Source organism: Geospiza fortis, unplaced genomic scaffold, assembly GCF_000277835.1.
Source record: "Geospiza fortis unplaced genomic scaffold, GeoFor_1.0 scaffold14, whole genome shotgun sequence".
Classification (NCBI taxonomy): domain Eukaryota; kingdom Metazoa; phylum Chordata; class Aves; order Passeriformes; family Thraupidae; genus Geospiza; species Geospiza fortis.
Window position 1 is genome coordinate 155872 of NW_005054512.1, and position 18610 is coordinate 174481.

Consider the following 18610-nt stretch of genomic DNA (forward strand, 5'->3'; position numbering starts at 1 on the left):
GGACTCCTCTAAGGCTCCCAGCCCGTCCTCATGGCATCACAGCCCTTCCTCACCTGCACTGCTCTCCATAACGGCAGAACCCACGCTGAAAGTACCTGCACACCCGGGCTGATTCTCTGTCGTGTGAGAAACGGCAGCTCTGGCCCCACCGGCAGGATCCACGGGCAAAATTCCTGTTAGCCAGGGGAGCAGTGTGGATGGGCTCAGCCCCTGCTCCAGTCCTGCCCTAGCATCCCCCCCACCCCGGTACCAGCTTTGTTTGGGGGGGGATTTATTTCCCAGCCCCCCTGGCTGGTGTCTGGGAGCCCTCACCAAGGGCAGAGCCAGGGGGTCCTCCCAGCCCCATCCAGCCTAATCTTCTGCTAATTGCTGAGCAAAGGAAGCCCAGAACAGGGACTGGAGGAGCAGGGGTGCCGAGGGCTGGGGCAGGGAGAAGGGTGGGAGCCCTTGGCTTGGGGCTGGCAGGAACGGGAGGCCTGGCTGGAGTGCTGCTACCCCAGCTCCGGAGGGGATGGGGAAATGGGGAGGGGGATCAAGGCCATCCCAACCCACCCCCTACCCCCACAGCGAGGGGCCCCATCTCCAGCCTGTCTCCCCCAAAAGCTGCTCCCAGGCACCCCATCCTCAAGCCTTTACCTGCACGGGGGTCTCAGAGAGCTTGCCTCGGTCCTTAACAGCCCAGATGCCATCATCGAGCCTACCTCCATCTCTCCCCCAGCAGTGCACAGGGCTGGGCCACCTCCCAGCGGTATTTATGGGTCCGGCTGGGATCGTTCTCCCCCCATTCCAGGATCGATCCCCTCCTCCATGGATATTCCATGCCCCAGGATCCCCTCTTCCATGGATATTCCAAAATCTGGGCGTGCAGGGACTCCAGGATCCCCTTGTCCATGGATATTCCACACTCTGGGGGTGCAGGGACGCGGAGGACAAGCCCGGGCTAGTTGATAGCAGCCGCTGCCGAGCACTGTTTACACTCAGTCAAGGACTTTGCAGCGAGGAGCCTGCACGGGGCCACCACTCCAGCGTGCAGCACTACATTCTGTGTATTCGAACTCTTTTACCACTACTATTCCCCCTTCCTTTTCAGTCCTGTCTTTAACTCAGCCTGTGGATTTCACTTCTCAGTTCTCTCCCCCATGACACTGGAACGGCTGGATGATGTAATGCTGCCTGTTGGGGTAACCACACAGGAAGGGTCCCCAGCCAGGTTCCCTGGGACACCTGCCCAGCAGCACCACGGCTCCAAGAGCCCCCAGCTGCATGGGAGAGGCAGGGAGCAGTGGAACAGCTTCCCCCAGAGCACTCAAGCCGGGCACAGGGGAGCCTGGGGAGTCTCCAGCTCCTCCTGGCAAATTCTCAGGTGTTTCACCGCAGCCAAGGACAGCCTGGAGCTCACTGTTCCCCTCCTCGCGGTGTTTTCAGCTCATTTCCAGCTCCACCCCCAGCATTTGGGGCACGAAACCTCCAGCTGAGGCTGGGATCCTGCTCAGGACTGGCTCTTTCTGCTGCTTTAGGCTTGCAGGCAAGAAAACCGCAGCAGGTATGAGATCTGGGAATTACAGAGCCCCAGGAATCACAGCAAATCCCTGAAAATCACAGCAAATCCCTGGAAATCACAGCAAACCCCATCACCTCTGCTAGAAATTCTCCCACGGACAGCTGCACCCAGGTGCTGAGAGAAAGCCCACAAAGACAGGCTGGATGCTAAAAAGTTCTTAAATATTTAGTTCAGATTTATTTAAAGTCAAGTCAGTTTGTGGACACTATTTATATTATTAAAAACACTTGGAGGTTTGTACTTCTAGCAAAAATATACATTTCAGTTTGAGGGTTGTTATACTGTCAAGGAAGAGCAAAAAGTTTCTCAGGTGATGGGCACGAGTCTTGCATTGCCACCGGGGTGGGGACAGCACCGGGATTTTGGGAAGGACAAATCCCCGGGCTCCAACCAGCACATGCATGTCTCCAGTGCCTTCCCCCAGAGGGCTTCAAAGTGCTTCAGAAACGGTAATTCCCAACACCCCTGCGAGGTAGGGAGGGGAGGGCTGGGCAGGGAAACTGAGGCACGGCAAACTGAGGAGTGTGGCAGCAGGGGGAGGTTTGGGACCGGCCAGCCCTGTGATGGGGAGGGAAAGCCCAGTGCTCTTCCCCTTTGGGTTTTAAAAGGAATTATTGCACCAGGGAAATCTGCTACCCTGAAGAGGAGGAAAGTAAAATAAAACTGAATAATTTGCTCCCACAACCCCTCCTAGGGAATATCAGTATTTTAATAAGGCTGCTCAGGACACAGGGGACTAGGAGCTGCAGACAGGGAAGTGTCACTTCTTAGCTGAGACACCATTATCCTGAAAGGGAAAATGACCCCTTCCCAGGTCCATCCTCCCCCTGTCCAAAGCCCAAGGGACACAGCCCCCACACCAGGGGCCTGGCCTGGCCCAGGCAGCACCGTGGTGTTTCACTACAGCTGAGAGAAGTTCTGAGGTAAAGTCCCAGAACGGTGCTGGGATCAGGCAGACCTCCAAGCCTGGAGCTGTTCCCACTCTTGGGAACAGGGGCAGAGGTGGACTGGCAGCTTCCCTGACACAGCCACGCTCACTGGGAAGCTCCAGCTCATTCCCAACCACCCCCCTCCCCGGTTATAAATCCTTGGCATTTACAGCTGCAAAGCTCTCTGCAACCAATGCACTAACAGATCCTCGTGCTCCTGCTCTGAGCAGGCAGCATGTGACAATCCAGGTCCCTTTCACAGACGGGAAACTGAGGCAGGACACCAAACCCTGACCAGCTCAAGGCCTTTGACCCTCCACACACCTTTTTTGTACCTCAGGTCTGTGCAGAGCAGCCTGTGGAAGCCATGGATTCCGTGCCTCTGCTCTGAAGGTGAATTTTAAGGAGTCAAATCCTTTCCCTCCTATTTTCCCATCCCAGCCTCTGTCCTACTGAGGTGCCAAGGGACAGGTTCCCTACGGAACGAGGGTGCCAGGAGCAAAGGCTCCCACCCAGCACCCAGGAAGCCAGAGTTCCCACTGGAAGACAGGAACACACTGCAGAGCACAGGGGGGGCTGCAGCTGAGAGTCTCCCCTGGGACAGCCCTACCCGTGTTCAAATACTCCAGAGCTTTTCTTTGGGAAAGAGAGAAACATCCTTTCATCATGCTGTCCCAGACTTCATGGCTCAGGACCACGTCCTCGGAGTGCAAACAAACAAGAGAATACAGACACACTCTAAGTGCTGCTGTCAGCCCTGCTGGCCCCTGCACCCCTTGGCCCTCCTAAGGACGAGGGCTCCCCACCCACAGTGACCTCACTGCCTGAGCCATGTAAACTGGGCAGCCAGAGCTGGGCCACAGGAAGGGGAACAGCAGCTTTGCAGATTTGTTAGTGTGTGTTAACGGAAGCCCTGGCCGAACAGGAGGCACCTGCAAATCCTGACGGCGTCTTGCCCTACGTACCGTACGTCAGGGTCACATAGAAAAGAGTTTCCAGTAGGAGAAATGGAAGACACTGGGAAGGGTTTTCTTTGTTTCTGTACAAAGAGTTCTGATGGGAATCCATGGCTTCATTCTCATAAATAACAGGTCCTTAGTACATGTCCTTGTAGATCTCCTGTAGAAGTGGGTGCAGAGATGTCTCTGTCTCTGTCTTCTTGATCTTCTGCACCAGCTGGGCGTGCTCTGTCACCAGCTGTCGCAGGTCAGCCATCTTCTGCAGCAGCTTGGGGAAGAGGTACTGGGCATCCGGGTGGTTGGACTGCAGGTGGAACTCCAGCGCTCGCAGGATGTTGTCTTGGATCTCCTCCACCTGCTTCACGTTCATCAGGCCAGGGCGGTCTGTGGAGAGGAAGCACGGGAGCTGCAGGGTCACGGTGCAGCCCTCCAAAGTGCACTCTGCTCCTGGGGAAAGGGAGCCAGGGACTGTAACCCACCCACCACGACTCAACCTCGTCAGCTAGAAAGGGGAGAAGTGTGCCCTTGGACAACGTATCCCACAGCAGCACATGAGAAGGAGATGCCATTTCTGCATTCCTCGCTGTTGGTCCAAGCTTGCCAGGCATCACCTCCACAGAGAAGCTTTTTGGAAGTGTTCAGTTCTTCTCTCATGCCCCTGAGACATCCCTGGCTGACCTCAAGCCCAGCTGCAGCTCAGCTCCCCTAGCCCCCTCTGAACCACCACTAAGCAGGGAGAACTCTTCCTGACCCTGGCACAGCCCAGGGCACCCACTCACCTCCACACAGGATGATGGCAGCCACAAACAGGGACAGGTCACTGTCATCCAGCTCCAGCGCGTTGAACTTCACAGCAAACTCAAATTTGGGCTCCATGATCTCATTGAAGGGCTTGCGCAGGCTGCGCAGGAACTCACGGGTCACAAAGCCATTCCCGTTGGCCACCAGCAGCCCATCCTTGTTCATGATGGAGGCCAGCATGGCAAAGATGGCCTCGTGCACCCCATACTTGAGCAGAGTCACTTGGTCGTTCAGGTAGAGGCCGACGAAGCTGGGGATGCTCTTGGCGAACTCGGTGAGCTCCCGCACGGTCTCCACTGTGGTGCACTGGCAGCGGTAGAAGACGTGCACCCCGATCTCCTTGTAGGGGGGGATGCCATTCACCAGCTGCTTCCACACCAGCCCCTTCTCTGCCTGCCACAAGGTGTCCATGTCGTGGATCACAAAAGGCTGCTTGAACAAGAAGCAAGTTAGGAGTCTGCAGCAGGGACTCGAGGTGCCAGCTCTGCTCAGGACAGTCATGTGTGTCTGTCTGTCCCTGTGATGTGCCCTGCCTCTGGGGCTGACAGTGCCCAGGTAATCTGTACCCACCCACCACAGCACGAGTGTGCAAAGCAATGGGGTTTTTCCCAGCAAGGAGCAGGACATGCAGAGCCCACCTGGCTGCATGTGGAACAGCTACAGCAGCAGGGAGACGTGCAGCATCTCCCCGAGAATAGTCCCCCATGCTGGCCATGGCCAACCCCACCTGCCCTGGGAGGGAACTTACTGGGGTGCTGCTGGCCTTGCCGGTCAGGATACCTCTTGCCTTCTTTTTGGTCATGTTGAAATTCTTCAGGTAGGCGTTGTAGATGTGCTTGGAGAAAGCTTTCAGGTCAGCCACCTGCGGGTTCTGGCAGCCGATCTCGCTCGCTGTCAGCCCTGCCACCAGCTTCCTCTTCTCTGCCTCTGGCATGCGCCCGAAGCGGATTGCTGGGGGGCAAAACTGGGGGTCAGGACAGCAGGGGGACCCCAGGAGATGCATCCAGAGGGGCAGCAGCTTGTTCTACCACTGCAGACAGACAGGTCTGCTGGAGAACACCTGCAGCTACATAACACAATGCTTCTCCAGTCTGCAGCTCCTCCAGCACTAACACCTACATGAAACAGCCACTGCTGCTTCCTCACACCAGACTCCCATCCCATTCCTCTGGCTCTTGCTCAAACCCTGCTTCCCACAGAAACACCTTTGCCTGTTTGGGGCTGAGATTCTTACACCTCGAGTGTAAAAGTCCCAGCACAGAAAAACAATTTGTGTGTCCAGTTCTCTTGGTGCCAGTCCATAAAGGAAAGCCACGTGCCAGCAGCTGCACTGCATGGTGGGAATGAACAGCCCCTTCTCATACAGAAAAAGGGGAAGAGGAGTCAAATGCTTGAAGCACTGGGTTTGAATGATCCCCTGGCAAGAAGAACCATGGGCTAAAGCACAGCAGGCCATGGGCACCCTTCACAGGAGGGCAGCTGGCCCTGTGTCACCCAGCTGGCCAGGCCTGTGGGCAGCAGTGACACTCACCATTGTGTGACATGCCCAGCGAGAGGCATTTCTGGAAGCGGCAATACTGGCACTTGTTTCTGTTCTTCTTCTGAATCTTGCAGCTCCTCTCACACTTCTCGTACTCCAGCTTCATGCGGATTGTCCGGCGGAAGAAACCCTGCAGGCGGGGAGGGAGCAGGGAGACATGGAGTTTGGGACCAGGCTGGTTTGTTATCCCCAGGAGCTTCAGGGAGGTTCAGAAGGGGGAGCCCTGGGTCTCTCTGGGGGTCTATCCCAAGGAAAAGTCATGTGGTAGCAGAAAGGAGCTGCAGAGGAAGAGCTGTGGGGGCACCCCATGCCTGGTGCTGTAACTGTGCCAGCAGCCCACAGAGAGGGATGGAGGAACCAGCCATGGCCAACTCCAGCCTGCAGGAATGTCTGGCAGGATCTGGGCTGTTAACGCAACCCTGCTGGATCTGCTGCAGGGGAAAGAATTCCAGAGGAACATCCCAGCTGCAGCCAGTGATCCCAGGGAAATAAAGACACAGCTCACTGCTGTTCTGCAGCACACAAACTATTTTTAAAAGCAAAGTCAGGGTCCCTATGGGGACAAATGGATTTGCCTTACACAACAAAGCATGACAAGGCAAGGTTTGGGCCACGCAGGTCTCAGCCCTCTTCCCAGGGCAGCATTTGCTGCCTGCCTATACTTGCCCCATTCTAGACAGGCTGAGTTTTTTACATTCAATCCTGAATCTCTGTTTTGCTGCAAATCTTGTGTGAGGAGGCAGCCCAGTCGCTGGGATCTAACCCCTGCTTGGTGCAGCTGGACCCAGCCATCCCTGGGACTCACCTTGCAGCCCTCACAGGCGTGCACGCCGTAGTGGAAGCCCGAGGCTTTGTCCCCACAGACCCTGCACTCCACGTTCAGTGCTCCCAGCGCCGCCTCCTCGCAGCCCATCTGCAGCTGGTCCGACAGCGAGGGAGAGGAGCTCTGTGACAGGTCTGCAAACACACACAGGGACATGTCCTTCCATGTCACAGCCACAGGCCCAGCTCCTGGTGTGGCCAGCTCCTCCAGCTGTGGGGCTGAGGAGGGATTTCCAGCCCTGTCCTGCTGCCCCTGGTATCACATCTGGAATCTGGCACTGGCTGCAGGCAAATGCCATGAACAGAGCCAAGAATGCCCCAGCAGCTCAGACTCCACATCAGTGCTCCTTTCTTCCCTCTGGCATTCATGTCCTGGCAACAAAACCCCAACCAGCAGATTTTATAATCCCTTTCTGGCCGGCTGCTGGCACAGAATATCCCAGCTGGAACATCAAGGGCTCTGGAGGAGCCTCTTCTGCATCCACAAACTTTCTCTCCCACCTCCAACAATCACTTTGCTCTGAGCATCCCAAAAAGCGTTCAAGGAAGCATTCCCAAGCACCCTGGGAGACCCCTTGCTCTGAAGCACAATGTTACCTGCCTGTCCTTTTAATTTCCACTCCAAAACCCATTGCCAACGGATGTGCAGTGACCTCAGAGGAAGAAATAAGCCTCTCCATAACTTGGAGCATTATTTCACAAATAAATGTGAAATGTTCAGTTCAGCTCAACTCCATTCAGGGACAGATCCTCTGCCCTTGCAGCTGAGCGTGCTGCCTGGGGGCTGTGGGCACCCGGATGCTCCACAGGATGAGCTCCTGTGGCTCCACTCACCTGTGTAGCTGCTTGAAGGCAGCGAGCTGTCTGGTCCTCCAGTTGTGTCTGAGGCTCCACTTGCCACCATCACTGCCTCTTCCTCTTCCTCTTCCTTGACCTCAGGTACTTCCTCCTGTAGTTGTTCCATAATTGATCACCCCTCAGTGCCAAGACTGCAATCCCTGTCATAGCTCTGGCATCATCCGCGTCTATCCAAGATGGACCCCACCAGGCTGTTCCTGCTAGCCTGCAGGACATGGAGAGAGGTCACTGAGTGCTGCAGGGTGCAGCTCAGCAGCAGGGCAGCGTCACCAAGCACACCACTCCTGCTCTGTGCTTGCTCCTCAGCCAGTGAGACATGCAGAGCAGAGCACATTTAAAGATCCCTCTGCACTGTGGAATAAATATTCTGTAGGATTCAAGGAAGCAAAAGGTCACAGAATTGTTTTTAAAGCCCAGCAGACCACAAACCAGCCCAGATGCCACCCAGGGACCAGGGATCTCCAGCTTACAAGTCCCATAGCAGAAATGCTGCCCCAGACAATGTCCCCCAGAGCCAGCAGTGACCTGGGATGTGATGGTAACAGCCAGAGCCATGGTCTGACAGAACCAACACCTCCAGAAGGATCAAAGTAGGGCTGGCTTCACCCTCTGTCCCTGCCCAGCCATGGCAAAGCCTGGATTGGGAGCAGCAGCTGATCAGGGCACCCTGTGCCCATGGGTGGAAGATACTGGGGGAGCAGGGCTCAGTGCAGCAGCAGGCAGTGGCTAGAAGTCCCTGGCCCATGCAAGCCATCTGCAAGACTGATGGCTTCCTGTCAGCCCTGCACTCACACTCCTTCCCGTCAGAGTGCTGCCAGTTGCAGCCTTTGTGTTTGTTTTCACTTGCCTCCTCTGCCAAGAGCAGGGCTGAACGTGTTGCTGTTGCTCTGCGCAGCTGCCGGGCCGTGCTGAGCCACGGGGTCCAGCAGCGCAATCCCAACAGCCACACAATCCAACCAGTGTCTTAATCCTGGGTTTCCTGTGGGAGGAATGGCCCCACCTCCCCCACACACTTCCTCTCCCTGTTTGCCTTACTCCATCCCAAAGAGCCCACAAAACCTCCAGCCGTCCAAACGATGCAGCACCGGTACTGTGCCTATGGCAGAGCAATTCCCACCTCCCTCCCAACCATGCTGGATCCAGATTCCTAAACTGACTCTTCCTTGAATAATTAACATCTTAAGCACATCTTATGTAAAGTTCCATCCACATCCTTAGGAGAGTTATTTTTAAGTGGAGAAATACCCACCAGGAAAGCCACTGAAATCCAGGTTCAACCAAGAGAGCCTCGATTTGCAGACCCAAATTAAACTAATGCAGGATATTGCAGGGGCCTTGTATAAGGGCAGCCCCAAGCTCTGGGATGGTTTGTGCCCCATGCCCAAGCCCACAGCACAACTCATGGCTTGCTGGTCAAAGGCAGCAGTGACCTAGGACTCCCTGCATTTGTTTGCTCTCCCACAGCAGACCCTCACACCTGGCACTTTGAACTTGAGCTGCAGCCAGCTCCTTGGATTGCTGGAAAGACATCAAGGTCAGAGCTCCCTGAAAGAGCAAGGAAGCAGCTCAGGGAGAGAACAAAACCTGCAGGTGGGAGGGTGAACACAAAGCCAGAACACAAGTCACCCCTGGAGCTGGTGCTGTACCAGAGCCTGGGTCTCCTGTGGCTGAGGGGACTTTGTTTTTTCCCTCCACACTGGGAATTCAGACTGCAGGACAGGTGGCTTTGTTTCCAGGTGAGGTACACGAGTGGTAACAGTGAGCACACTGCCCTGTGCTCCTTGGCAGCAGGGGCAGGCAGGGGGTTGCTCCCTCCCCATGCCTCCACACGAGCACTGAGGGACCATTGAAGGGCTGTGTTATCCTTGGCCTCTGCTCACACATCCCACGCGGTGGCACATGGCAGACAGGCAGGAAAACTTATTCATTGGAGATGGAGGGGAATGAACTTCACTGTTTTCAGGGTTATATATAAATGATCACACCAACATCAGGGAAACACTTCTGCCTGGAAGAGCAGTTAGTGGGGGAAGCTTGTGGCAGGAGAAGCTTCTCTACAGTGGAAAATCCATCCTGCAGCAGCTTAATGAGCAGCTCGTTAGATTCCCCTTTCCCTGGCATCCAGCACAAGCCCCTTGCTTTAAACCCACTGCAGACAGAGCTCTCTGCTTTGCCCCAGATGTCTGCACGGGCATCTCATGACTTGCTGTGCCCTTGCCTCAATGCCTGTTCCAAGGAGCTTTGGTTACCCTGCTGGCTGAGCCAGCAGCTTCCTCTGCAGCCAGTGCAGGGAGGGTTTGTTTGCTGGCTCTGTGCTTGGGCTGATGCCTGCTGGCTGCAAACAGCTTGGGCAACAGGTTTGTCTTTCCTAGAAGCTGGCATCTATGCCAAGGTAAACCATCAGTGGGAACAGGGAGAGAGACGTGGCACAACCAGGAGAGGAAAAAACCAGGAATAAAAGTTAAAAGGAGATAAATCTTCAGTGTGGATTCCCTGCAAGAAGGTAGAGCTTCTCCAGAGCTGACCAAGATCCAAGCCTCCAGATCATCAACCAACAGCTTGTGCCCCTGTGGCCTGGCAGCTCCCCTGGCAGCCAATCCTGCTGATCAGCACACAGACCCTGGAGCAAGCTCAGAGTTTCCATGCAAAGCACCAAAGAAAGGTCCAAACCTCCCAAGAGACACTCACTTGTGTTTATTCCTCTGGACAAGAAAGTTCACCAAATTCACAGCCAAAAGAAACAATCAGCACTGTGATGTGCAGCACATCTTGAATCCACAGTCAAAAACTGACCTGAATCCATAAAGGAGATGTGATTGCTGCTGGTTGACCACCTTTTGGAGACTTCCTCAGGTTGTGTCACTGCTTCCAAGATCTGCTGATCAAGTACCAGTTTCTGTTCCTCCTCCTACACGTCAGCTACTACTAATAAAAGCCAAATAAGAGCTAAGCAGATGCTGCAATACAGGAAAGGTAACTGAGAGTACAAAACAGGCGCGACGAACACTGAAAACATGTTTATGTTTGCTCCTGGAAGATCAGCATACCCCCAAATTAGCCAATGAGATCTCAGCAGCACTTAGTAGCTGAGTGTTTCCTTCCTTACTCAAAGTCTTGGCCTCAAGGCAGGCAACACACAAAAATAAACTACTACAGCTAGCAAGGAAGAGCCCTCCCACACAGCACTGACCAGGATGGACATTCTGGGACAGATTTTTCCCCTTGAAGCATCTGCTTAAATGCTGCACCATGCCCCAGAGCCCAGTCCTGTGATTCTCTCTCCAAGGCTGCTCAGTGTGGACCCCCTGTGCTTCCCCAGGAGTGAGCTGGGCTCATTAAGCAGAGGGGTGCTGCCAGAGCTGCCATGACCATTAGTTGCTGCTAATTACTCCAGGACTTGTGACACGGGGTGCAGGAGATTCCCTCAGCTGCCTGGAGCAGCCTGGCTTGCCAAAATGAATCACACATCCATTGCATGTTTTAACTCACCCACTTCCTGGGCACTGAGGGGGGAAATAACCCCAGCTCATTAAAAAGGTTATGAAACTTGCTGGATTCTTCTCTTTTTGTACCATGATTGATGCTGTCCCCAAAACCAGGTCATGACATTTTGCTCCAAAAGGAACTTGCTGCTGGCTTTGTTCAGACTCTAAAGAGGTATTGCAGACCCAGAAAAAACAGCAGACTTTGGGCACTGAACTCTCAGCCATGCACAAAGCAGGGTCTGCCAGGCTGCTCTTCTCCAGGAGCTGCAGCCATCCCTGGCTCCAGCAGCAGGCATGCATGGGATGTGCTCCAAAATCTTGAGATGGCAGAGATGGGAAGACAGAGGAATCCTCCCTCAACAGCTTCCCAGCAGAGGGACTCCCTGCCCTCATCAGGCTCTGTGGCTGATGGGCAGCAGCAGGGCAGGCAGGGAAGAGCTGCACAGCTCTTAGCTCTTAAGTGAGGTGCTGTTCCATAACCTTCAGCAAATCTGGTCAGGTCCCCTGCTTCCATTTCCTTGATCATAAAAAAAAAAAAACCCAACCAAAACCAAAACCCACCACAAAGAAACAAACCCAGGATTTTTACAATGCTTCCTTCCTGATCATTCCCTGGCTGCATTAGCTCATGGAGACAGCATGTTTTGGAAGTGTAGAGCAATAGATCAGTGCCAAGTGTCATTGTTTATTCCTGTATTACAGATTTTGACACCTGTTTGCAGTCACACTCGCAGGTCTGGCCTGCCCAGCCCCAGATCAGCTCCCTGCACTGCTCGTGACCATCTTCTCCTGTTGTACATTCCTGTACAAGGCATTCCAGGATGACTTTCAGGAAGTAAACTGGCACATCTCATTCTGCCAGCTGCTGACTGGTATTTGTGTTTAGTGGTCAACTCAGGACAGCCCAAAGTATCTATGGCCAGGAGGGGCACATGGGTCTGACCCACTGGAACAAGGACAGCAGCCAGGAAACAAGCAGGTACTGGAAAGGTGACACCACTGGGGCTTCTCAGGGCTTGAAATGGCACAGAAGTGCTGCTATTTGAGAAGATCATTAAGTCTGGCAAGGAGAGAGGATCATCTCCCCACAGCCCAGGGCACAGCAGAGGTGGCTGTGAAACTGTGGCAATGCTCTGGGATCACACTGCAAACCTGGCTGTGTGGGATATATTCCCCTTTCCTTTAGCATCCCAAAGGTGAGGAGGTTGGAGGCTCAGAACTCAATGAACCACTGAAGATGACGTGTTCCCAAACTGCTGAAGTCCTCTTGGCTGTACTCCAAGGCAGTCAGTTTGCTTAGGGACCCCTTGTCCTCCCGAACCTGAGCAGGACACGTGGAAGGATCTGGTTTCAGGAACATCAGTAATTATAGAACAGGGCTGGTGAGGGAGGAGCTCACAGAAACAGCAACACCACTTCCCAAGGCAAACAGTGGGCACAGGGTGCTGCAGGCTCAGAGCAGCACTGAAATGGAACTCCAGGAAAGTGGCGAGTGGAACGAGCTGTGGCTGCGAACGGGAGCACTGCTGGCGGTCAGTGAGGCCAAGTTTGGCACTGCTGCACACACCAGCACCCAGCTTAGATTTCCCCAAAGTCTCAGGGTCACTGGGACACCATCAAGTGCCATCCATGCTTTGGAAGGGGCAATCAGCTCCCCAGAAAAGCAATGGGGGCAGAAAAGCAGCAGTGGGCCGATGAGTCACTCAGGATCGCACACATGCATGCAGCCTTCTGTCTGGAGACAAACATCCAGCAGGCCCCTTGGTTTTAGTGCTACATTGCCAGTGCTCCCAGATGCACAAAAATGCCCACAAAACCAACAGCAAGCCTCCTCCTCTTTGCAGCAACAGAGTTTAGACCCCATGGATTAACCAGGAAAAAAAAAATCCATCAGCCTGTAAGTTTTGTTATGTTTACACTTGGACTCCCAGAGAAGTGCTACTTGGTTTTGTAGACTTTAGCAAAATACCCTGGGCACCAGCCCCACTGCTCTGCTCCCAGGACACAGCTGACAGAGAGCAATTGTGCCCAGGCACAAGCTGGATGATTCAGCAGGGCCAGGAACATGCGCAGCAAGACGGATGGAGCAGATTGCTGTGTCTGCTGCAGCTCCCCTTCAGCCACAGAGCAGGAAAACAGAGGGGTCCCAGTCTGACTGAGCACATCCCCCCAAGAAAACCTCCAGAGAACACCAGAATCGCTTTTCCACACAAACTAGTACAACACCCTCTCAGGGAATGAGATGGGAATGCTGTTTCCTTGCTATTTTTGGCCACATTCACATAGCAATAGCTGCCTGGACAACAGAGATTCCCCAGCCTTTTCAGCAGGGAAAAGAGCAGCCACCGTGTCAGTGTGATCCTGCCAAGACTCACAGAGTGCTCTGACCATTTGGACTTCTGCCTCGGCCCCCAGAAAACGAAATGCTTGAGCAAAGCATTCGCACCTTTCATAACATCCTCGTGCCTTTGGCACAGTCTTGGGGGTACAGGGTGAGCCACAGAGCTCACAGCCAGCAACAGCTACTGCTTCCTGACACAGCCAGCTGCTGGCAGCTCAGCAGGTTCCTCAAGTTCATGCTCACCAACAACCCTTTTCCAGAGATCCCCATGTCCCTAAGTTCTACCCCATGGACATGAGAACCCACAGATATTTTCAGAGATGTGGGTCTCTGACCATCAGCCCTCGTGGGGTTAACAGCTTTCAAGAGCCAACATCTCCAGCAGAACCCATATAAACAACTTGAAGGTGAAAAGCTGATTTGGACATTTTCAGAAATATCCCAGATGGTAATATGATGAAATCAAGAGTTCTACTGAAAAACACTTGTAACAAGTCAGGCAGGACAGGGATTTGAGCTTAGGTTCCCATCAACAAGATGACTGCAACAAAGCATTGCTTATTTTGAAGCCATGTCACACAACCCCTGCCAGGAAAGGCCTGACAAAGCCTGTCCTAATGAGATAGGCATGTGTTCTGCAGCAAAGTCTGTCTTAACAGCCCATCAAAGAAATGCTTCCCTATCTGCTCATCTGCCCTTTCAAATCACCAAAACCATTCCCTGCCTCCAACCCACATATCTGTTAAGGGTTGAACATGCATGTTCTGGTTTTTGCTATTTCAAGTTCCAGCTCCCAGACCAGGGCAAGTCAGGAAATGCAACCTGATGGCACCAGCTTGGATACCATGGGGGTTACCAGGCTGTGGCTATGCCCCAGAGGTGGGTTCTGCCTTGACCCAGCACCAGAACAAACACTTGTGTTTCTGGCTTGTGCTTCCATCCTGCCACTTCCTCCTCCATGGTCAGGATTCCCCTGCAAACCACAGACTCTCCAAAACCCCAAACTCTGAGCAGAGCCTGTCTGTGAGGTCCCCAGAAAAGCACCCCAACATACACAAGAAATTCAGAGCCCTTTGCAAAGCCAAACAGACCTGACCAAAACGATCCCAGATGTTCACAAGCTCTTGGCTAAGCCTTGGAGAACACAGACATTTTCCAGACACTACGACTGAAACAGTGAATATTAAAGCATTTCAAGAAGTCATAATGAAACTAAGATACATCTTGAGTCAGTTCTGCTCTGAACCCTTCCTGCAGTCAAGCAGGGCTCCAGTGAACGTCATCCCAAAACATATATTTTGGGGAAGATGCACTTCACAACCTCCTTGACCAAAAGGATTCATACTGGCATCAATCATTCCACTCTAAACCCTGCTTTGGGAAAGCAATTTCCCAGGCATTCTGCCAAGGTAAGCACACTTCAGAGCAATTAACAAAAAAATAAAACTAGTTCCACAGAAAAATCTTACTTGCCCTCACTATGGAAATAATTTCTGCTTGTCCAGACTTTCCCAGAGTCTCCAAAATTACTGCAGCAGTGCATCCCTGAACAGAGAGACTTCTGGAAAAAGCAGAGATTACTCTGCAGCACCTGATGAGAAGCAGCAATGCAGCCCGACGAATCTGTGGTTATCAGATTGTTCCTGCCCTAAGCAAAAGAGTCAGTACAAACCACAAAACCCCTGACATCTAAAATGTCATTGTCAGGGCAAGCCAGGCTGGGCTCTGACAGCAAATAACCTTTCAGGCATAAGCACTGTAACATCATCTCACCCAATTAAAACATCATTTGTATGTCAGGTTCTGTTGTCCAGAGGAGCCCAAGAGTCTCTTGTTGTGCCAATCCTTCAGTCTCCAAGAACATTTGCAGATTTCCAGTCCATAATTCAATAGCCACAGACGAAACATTCTCCAAAGGGCAACAAGATGTACTGTACAAAAATACATATTTTTCAAAAGGCTTCACGCAAGACAGACAGAGCCCATCAACACCAGAAAGCAATTCTGGACAACAATGCTCCTCTGATCAGCAAAACCTCACGGGGCTCATTATAAAATCCTCTCCACATGCTGTGAAGATCCTTGGAAGTCTGTGTCTTGAATACCAGAACAGAGATGGCGTAACCATTGCGCCAGTCTGACACAGAAGCCACAACAGCTCAACACCTCAGAGCTGTGTTGAGGCAAACACACACCCTCAGCCACACGCAGACAGCCACAGCACCGCTGAGTCCAGGAATCGCTTCAGAGGTCTGCAGGCAGGACAGTGCCCACCCATGGCCCTGCTGACCACCTCCTCCAAACCCCTGTCCTGCCTCTGCCACGACCTGCTCAGCTTTGTCCCACACCAACAGCACCAGGACTGGGTTGTGTGTGGGACTGTTGGGTGACTGGTGACCCACGTGCAGCCCCGGATCTCACGTGCCCTCCCTCACCTACAAGAGCCAATTTCCATCACAAACATCAGTGAAATAATGAAATGTTATGTCACTATGCTTTGACAGCAGGAGCCAGCTGAGGAGAACAGGATTAGTCCTCACAGTATATTCCTAAAATAATCCATAAGATATTCAGAAACCGAACAAAAATAAGGCAGAGTTTAAACTTAAAATTAAATTTAAGAAAGTTTAAGATCATGGACAAAGCAAGCTGCTCTTCCCTACCCCAAGTTTTCAGAAACACTGCTAAGTGCCTGGGTGGGTGGCCTGCATGCAAAGGGAAGGGTTACCTCTGCAGAGCAGCTGTCCCTGTCCGCCTGCCGCCGGCAGCCACCGCTCGGTCACCATGTCAGCACGGACACCAGGACCTGGAGCAATCTGCAGGAGGACACACAGCAAGTTGCCACGGCTGTGCTGAAGGCCAGATATTTATGCTGCTGGGAGCGCTGGGCTGGGTCCAGCAGCAGCTCTGAAATTTAAACACACACTGCCTCTTTTGCATGTTGAAACCCTGGGCCAGGGTGACTGCAGGGGCCGCTGCCAAAGGCAGCATCTGTGCCAAGACCAGGAGGGAGAGCAAACCCTGGGGTGTCCCAGCAGGGACAGCCCCATCCCCTCACCATGGATGTCTCCTTTGCCTCAAGTCACCTGCAGCCAGAGGCTGATGACCCTGAGCTCTTATGACAATGCACAAAGTTGATGCTAGAAAAAGGTCCACGGTGGCCACAAGGCTGCTTGTTTACCCAGCTTGCTTAATCCACCTTCAAGAGGCTGCCAGAAAGTTCCTGCAACTTTAATGAACTTCCTCTTGGGTGGCTGAAACTTAAGGATTCAACAGAGTTCATTCACTCTTCTTGGTTTTCCTGATAACTTTGCCTTGTATGAATTTCAGACTCAAAAGAGAAGGAAGAGACTAATGCCGGAAAAAAAATGGCTTATGAGGCTTTGAACTAGAGGACTTAGAGGAAATATGTCCTATTTTTAGACAGTTATGCAGACTAACTGGACTAAAACATTAAACAAAGATGCTGTGAACATGATGCTATTTGCACCCACATACCCTCCTTGACATTACCCAGGCTTAGCTGCTCCTCCCACTCCAATGAAAAGCCCCATTTTGTATTGCTGCCCTCAACACGGGACAACCTGTGAGGCATCTGAGGACCAGAAACGAATCAGCAACAAACCAGAAACAAACCAGCAACAAAGCAGCATCACCAGCCCCTACCAGGCCAGGCAGCTGGGCAGCAACCTGTGAGTGCCGTGCTGAGAGTGAGCCCTCAGTGCAGCACATCCCTCCAGGTCTGACATGGAAGCTGCAGCTGCACAGGAGAGATGGAAAAAGAACATGAACCCCCTGCTTCAAAGGCTGAGTGTGGCCTGAGTGTGAAGGGTGTTTCCTACAGGATCAAGAGGAGGGCACAAGTGTGAGATCCAAAAAGCTGTCCTGAGCCCCTTGCACTGCAACATCAATCACATCAGGATTTCCCAATCAGTGATGTCAAAGCCACATCCTCTTGAAGGCAGTGATTGCTCTTGTTTAGAGGCGGGGGCTGAGGACAGCACAGAGCTGTGCCAAGTGTGGAAACAGCACCAGCCTCTGCCTCAGTGGGGCCACAGAACTGCCCTGAGGAGCTTCACTTTCACAGCAGAGGGGGGTTTTCAGCCCTTCTCCCCCAGTATGGAAGACAGTTTTTCTAAACAATCCTGACAAAGTTTCTCTTTAATCTCTCTGACAAAGAACAACACTAAAGTCATTCCAGCCCCACTGGCACATCAGGAGGTGGCTTTCTCCACCTCCACCAGCAATAAAGCTCATCCCCATTCAGTAACACAGCATTAGCCTTGACACTGTCAAGGAGGGCTGAATCACATGCAGGGAGTGCACAAATCACACCCTGAGCTCTCTCTCATTGCAGACCAGAGTGCTCTGCTGCTGCTGCTGCCAGAGATCTGAGACTTAAAACTAAATGCCTGGCTCACCTTGTCCCATTCACTGCTAAATGCCAGGACATGCCCATCACACCGCACACACGGCAACACTTGCACCAGCTCAGCAGGGCACGGAGGGAACCTGCCAGCACATCCCACCTGGATGCTTCCTCTGCTGCCCCTGGCTGACACATGGCAAGTCATCAGGAAAACTCCCACCTCAGCCTGGAGCATGTTTGTACAGAAGAGGATACTCTGCTGAAGGCAACGAGGGATTTGCACGGAGAGGGCAGGAGGAGAGGAGAGGAGAGAAGAAACAAGAAACGGGACATGGGCTGCCTCAACCCCACAGGTCACTGTTTTAGAGACCAACACTGCAACCAGCCCTGGGACTCTGATTCATGGGGCAGCCACTGCTCAGACCCCTCTGCAGAGCCATGATGGGCATTGCCCAGACCCTACAGCACATCTGATTCCTTCCCACACGCATGTCCTTCATCTGGGATCCCAGGGCAGGGGGGAGTGGAACGGGCAGAAATGAGGGATGAGAAAGGACTCAGATCCTCCCTCCTGGAGCAGCCCCTCACCAGATGCTCTGCTCAAGGTCCATCCTTGCTTCTCCTCCTTCCAGCCCCAGACTCCTGCAGTGCCTGGCACCCTCCACCACCCCACCCTGGCACAGCAGACAGGCACAGTCCCACTAACCCTCCTCCCGTGTGGGCCATGTACCGTCCTCAGTCCCGCCTGATTTCCCAGGAACTACAGCCTAAAATCACTGATGCCCCTCACGCCGCAGCTCTCCACACCCACGTCCCCTTTACACCGAGCCCTGTCCCTCACACACCCGCAGCCCCAACCCTGTCACCCCCTCAGCCCCTCACAGCCCCTCAGCCTCTCCTACCCCCAGCCCCAACCCTGTCACCCCCTCAGCCCCTCACAGCCCC

General features: G+C 53.2%; 1 protein-coding gene across 1 annotated transcript; it reads right to left on the minus strand.

Annotated features, from left to right (window-relative positions):
- Positions 1-1715: 1715 nt before the first annotated feature.
- On the minus strand, positions 1716-16126 carry PPARD (peroxisome proliferator activated receptor delta). The gene is made up of 7 exons (XM_005428896.2): positions 16025-16126; positions 7447-7675; positions 6596-6747; positions 5782-5920; positions 4999-5201; positions 4229-4679; positions 1716-3833 (listed from the first exon to the last, which is right to left on the minus strand). The coding sequence occupies exons 2-7, from the start codon at positions 7574-7576 to the stop codon at positions 3586-3588; spliced, it is 1323 nt and encodes a 440-aa protein (XP_005428953.1). The 5' UTR covers positions 7577-7675; positions 16025-16126; the 3' UTR covers positions 1716-3585.
- Positions 16127-18610: the final 2484 nt, after the last annotated feature.

What these genes read in the sequence shown, in the direction of transcription:
- PPARD (XM_005428896.2), bottom strand. Translation starts at nt 7,576, where the DNA reads ATGGAACAACTACAGGAGGAAGTACCTGAGGTCAAGGAAGAGGAAGAG. An exon ending in ACGCCTGTGAGGGCTGCAAG is followed by an intron (nt 5,921 to 6,595) that starts GTGAGTCCCAGG and finishes CCCCGCCTGCAG; the next exon opens with GGTTTCTTCCGCCGGACAAT. An exon ending in TGCCATCATCCTGTGTGGAG is followed by an intron (nt 3,834 to 4,228) that starts GTGAGTGGGTGC and finishes TCCTCTCCACAG; the next exon opens with ACCGCCCTGGCCTGATGAAC.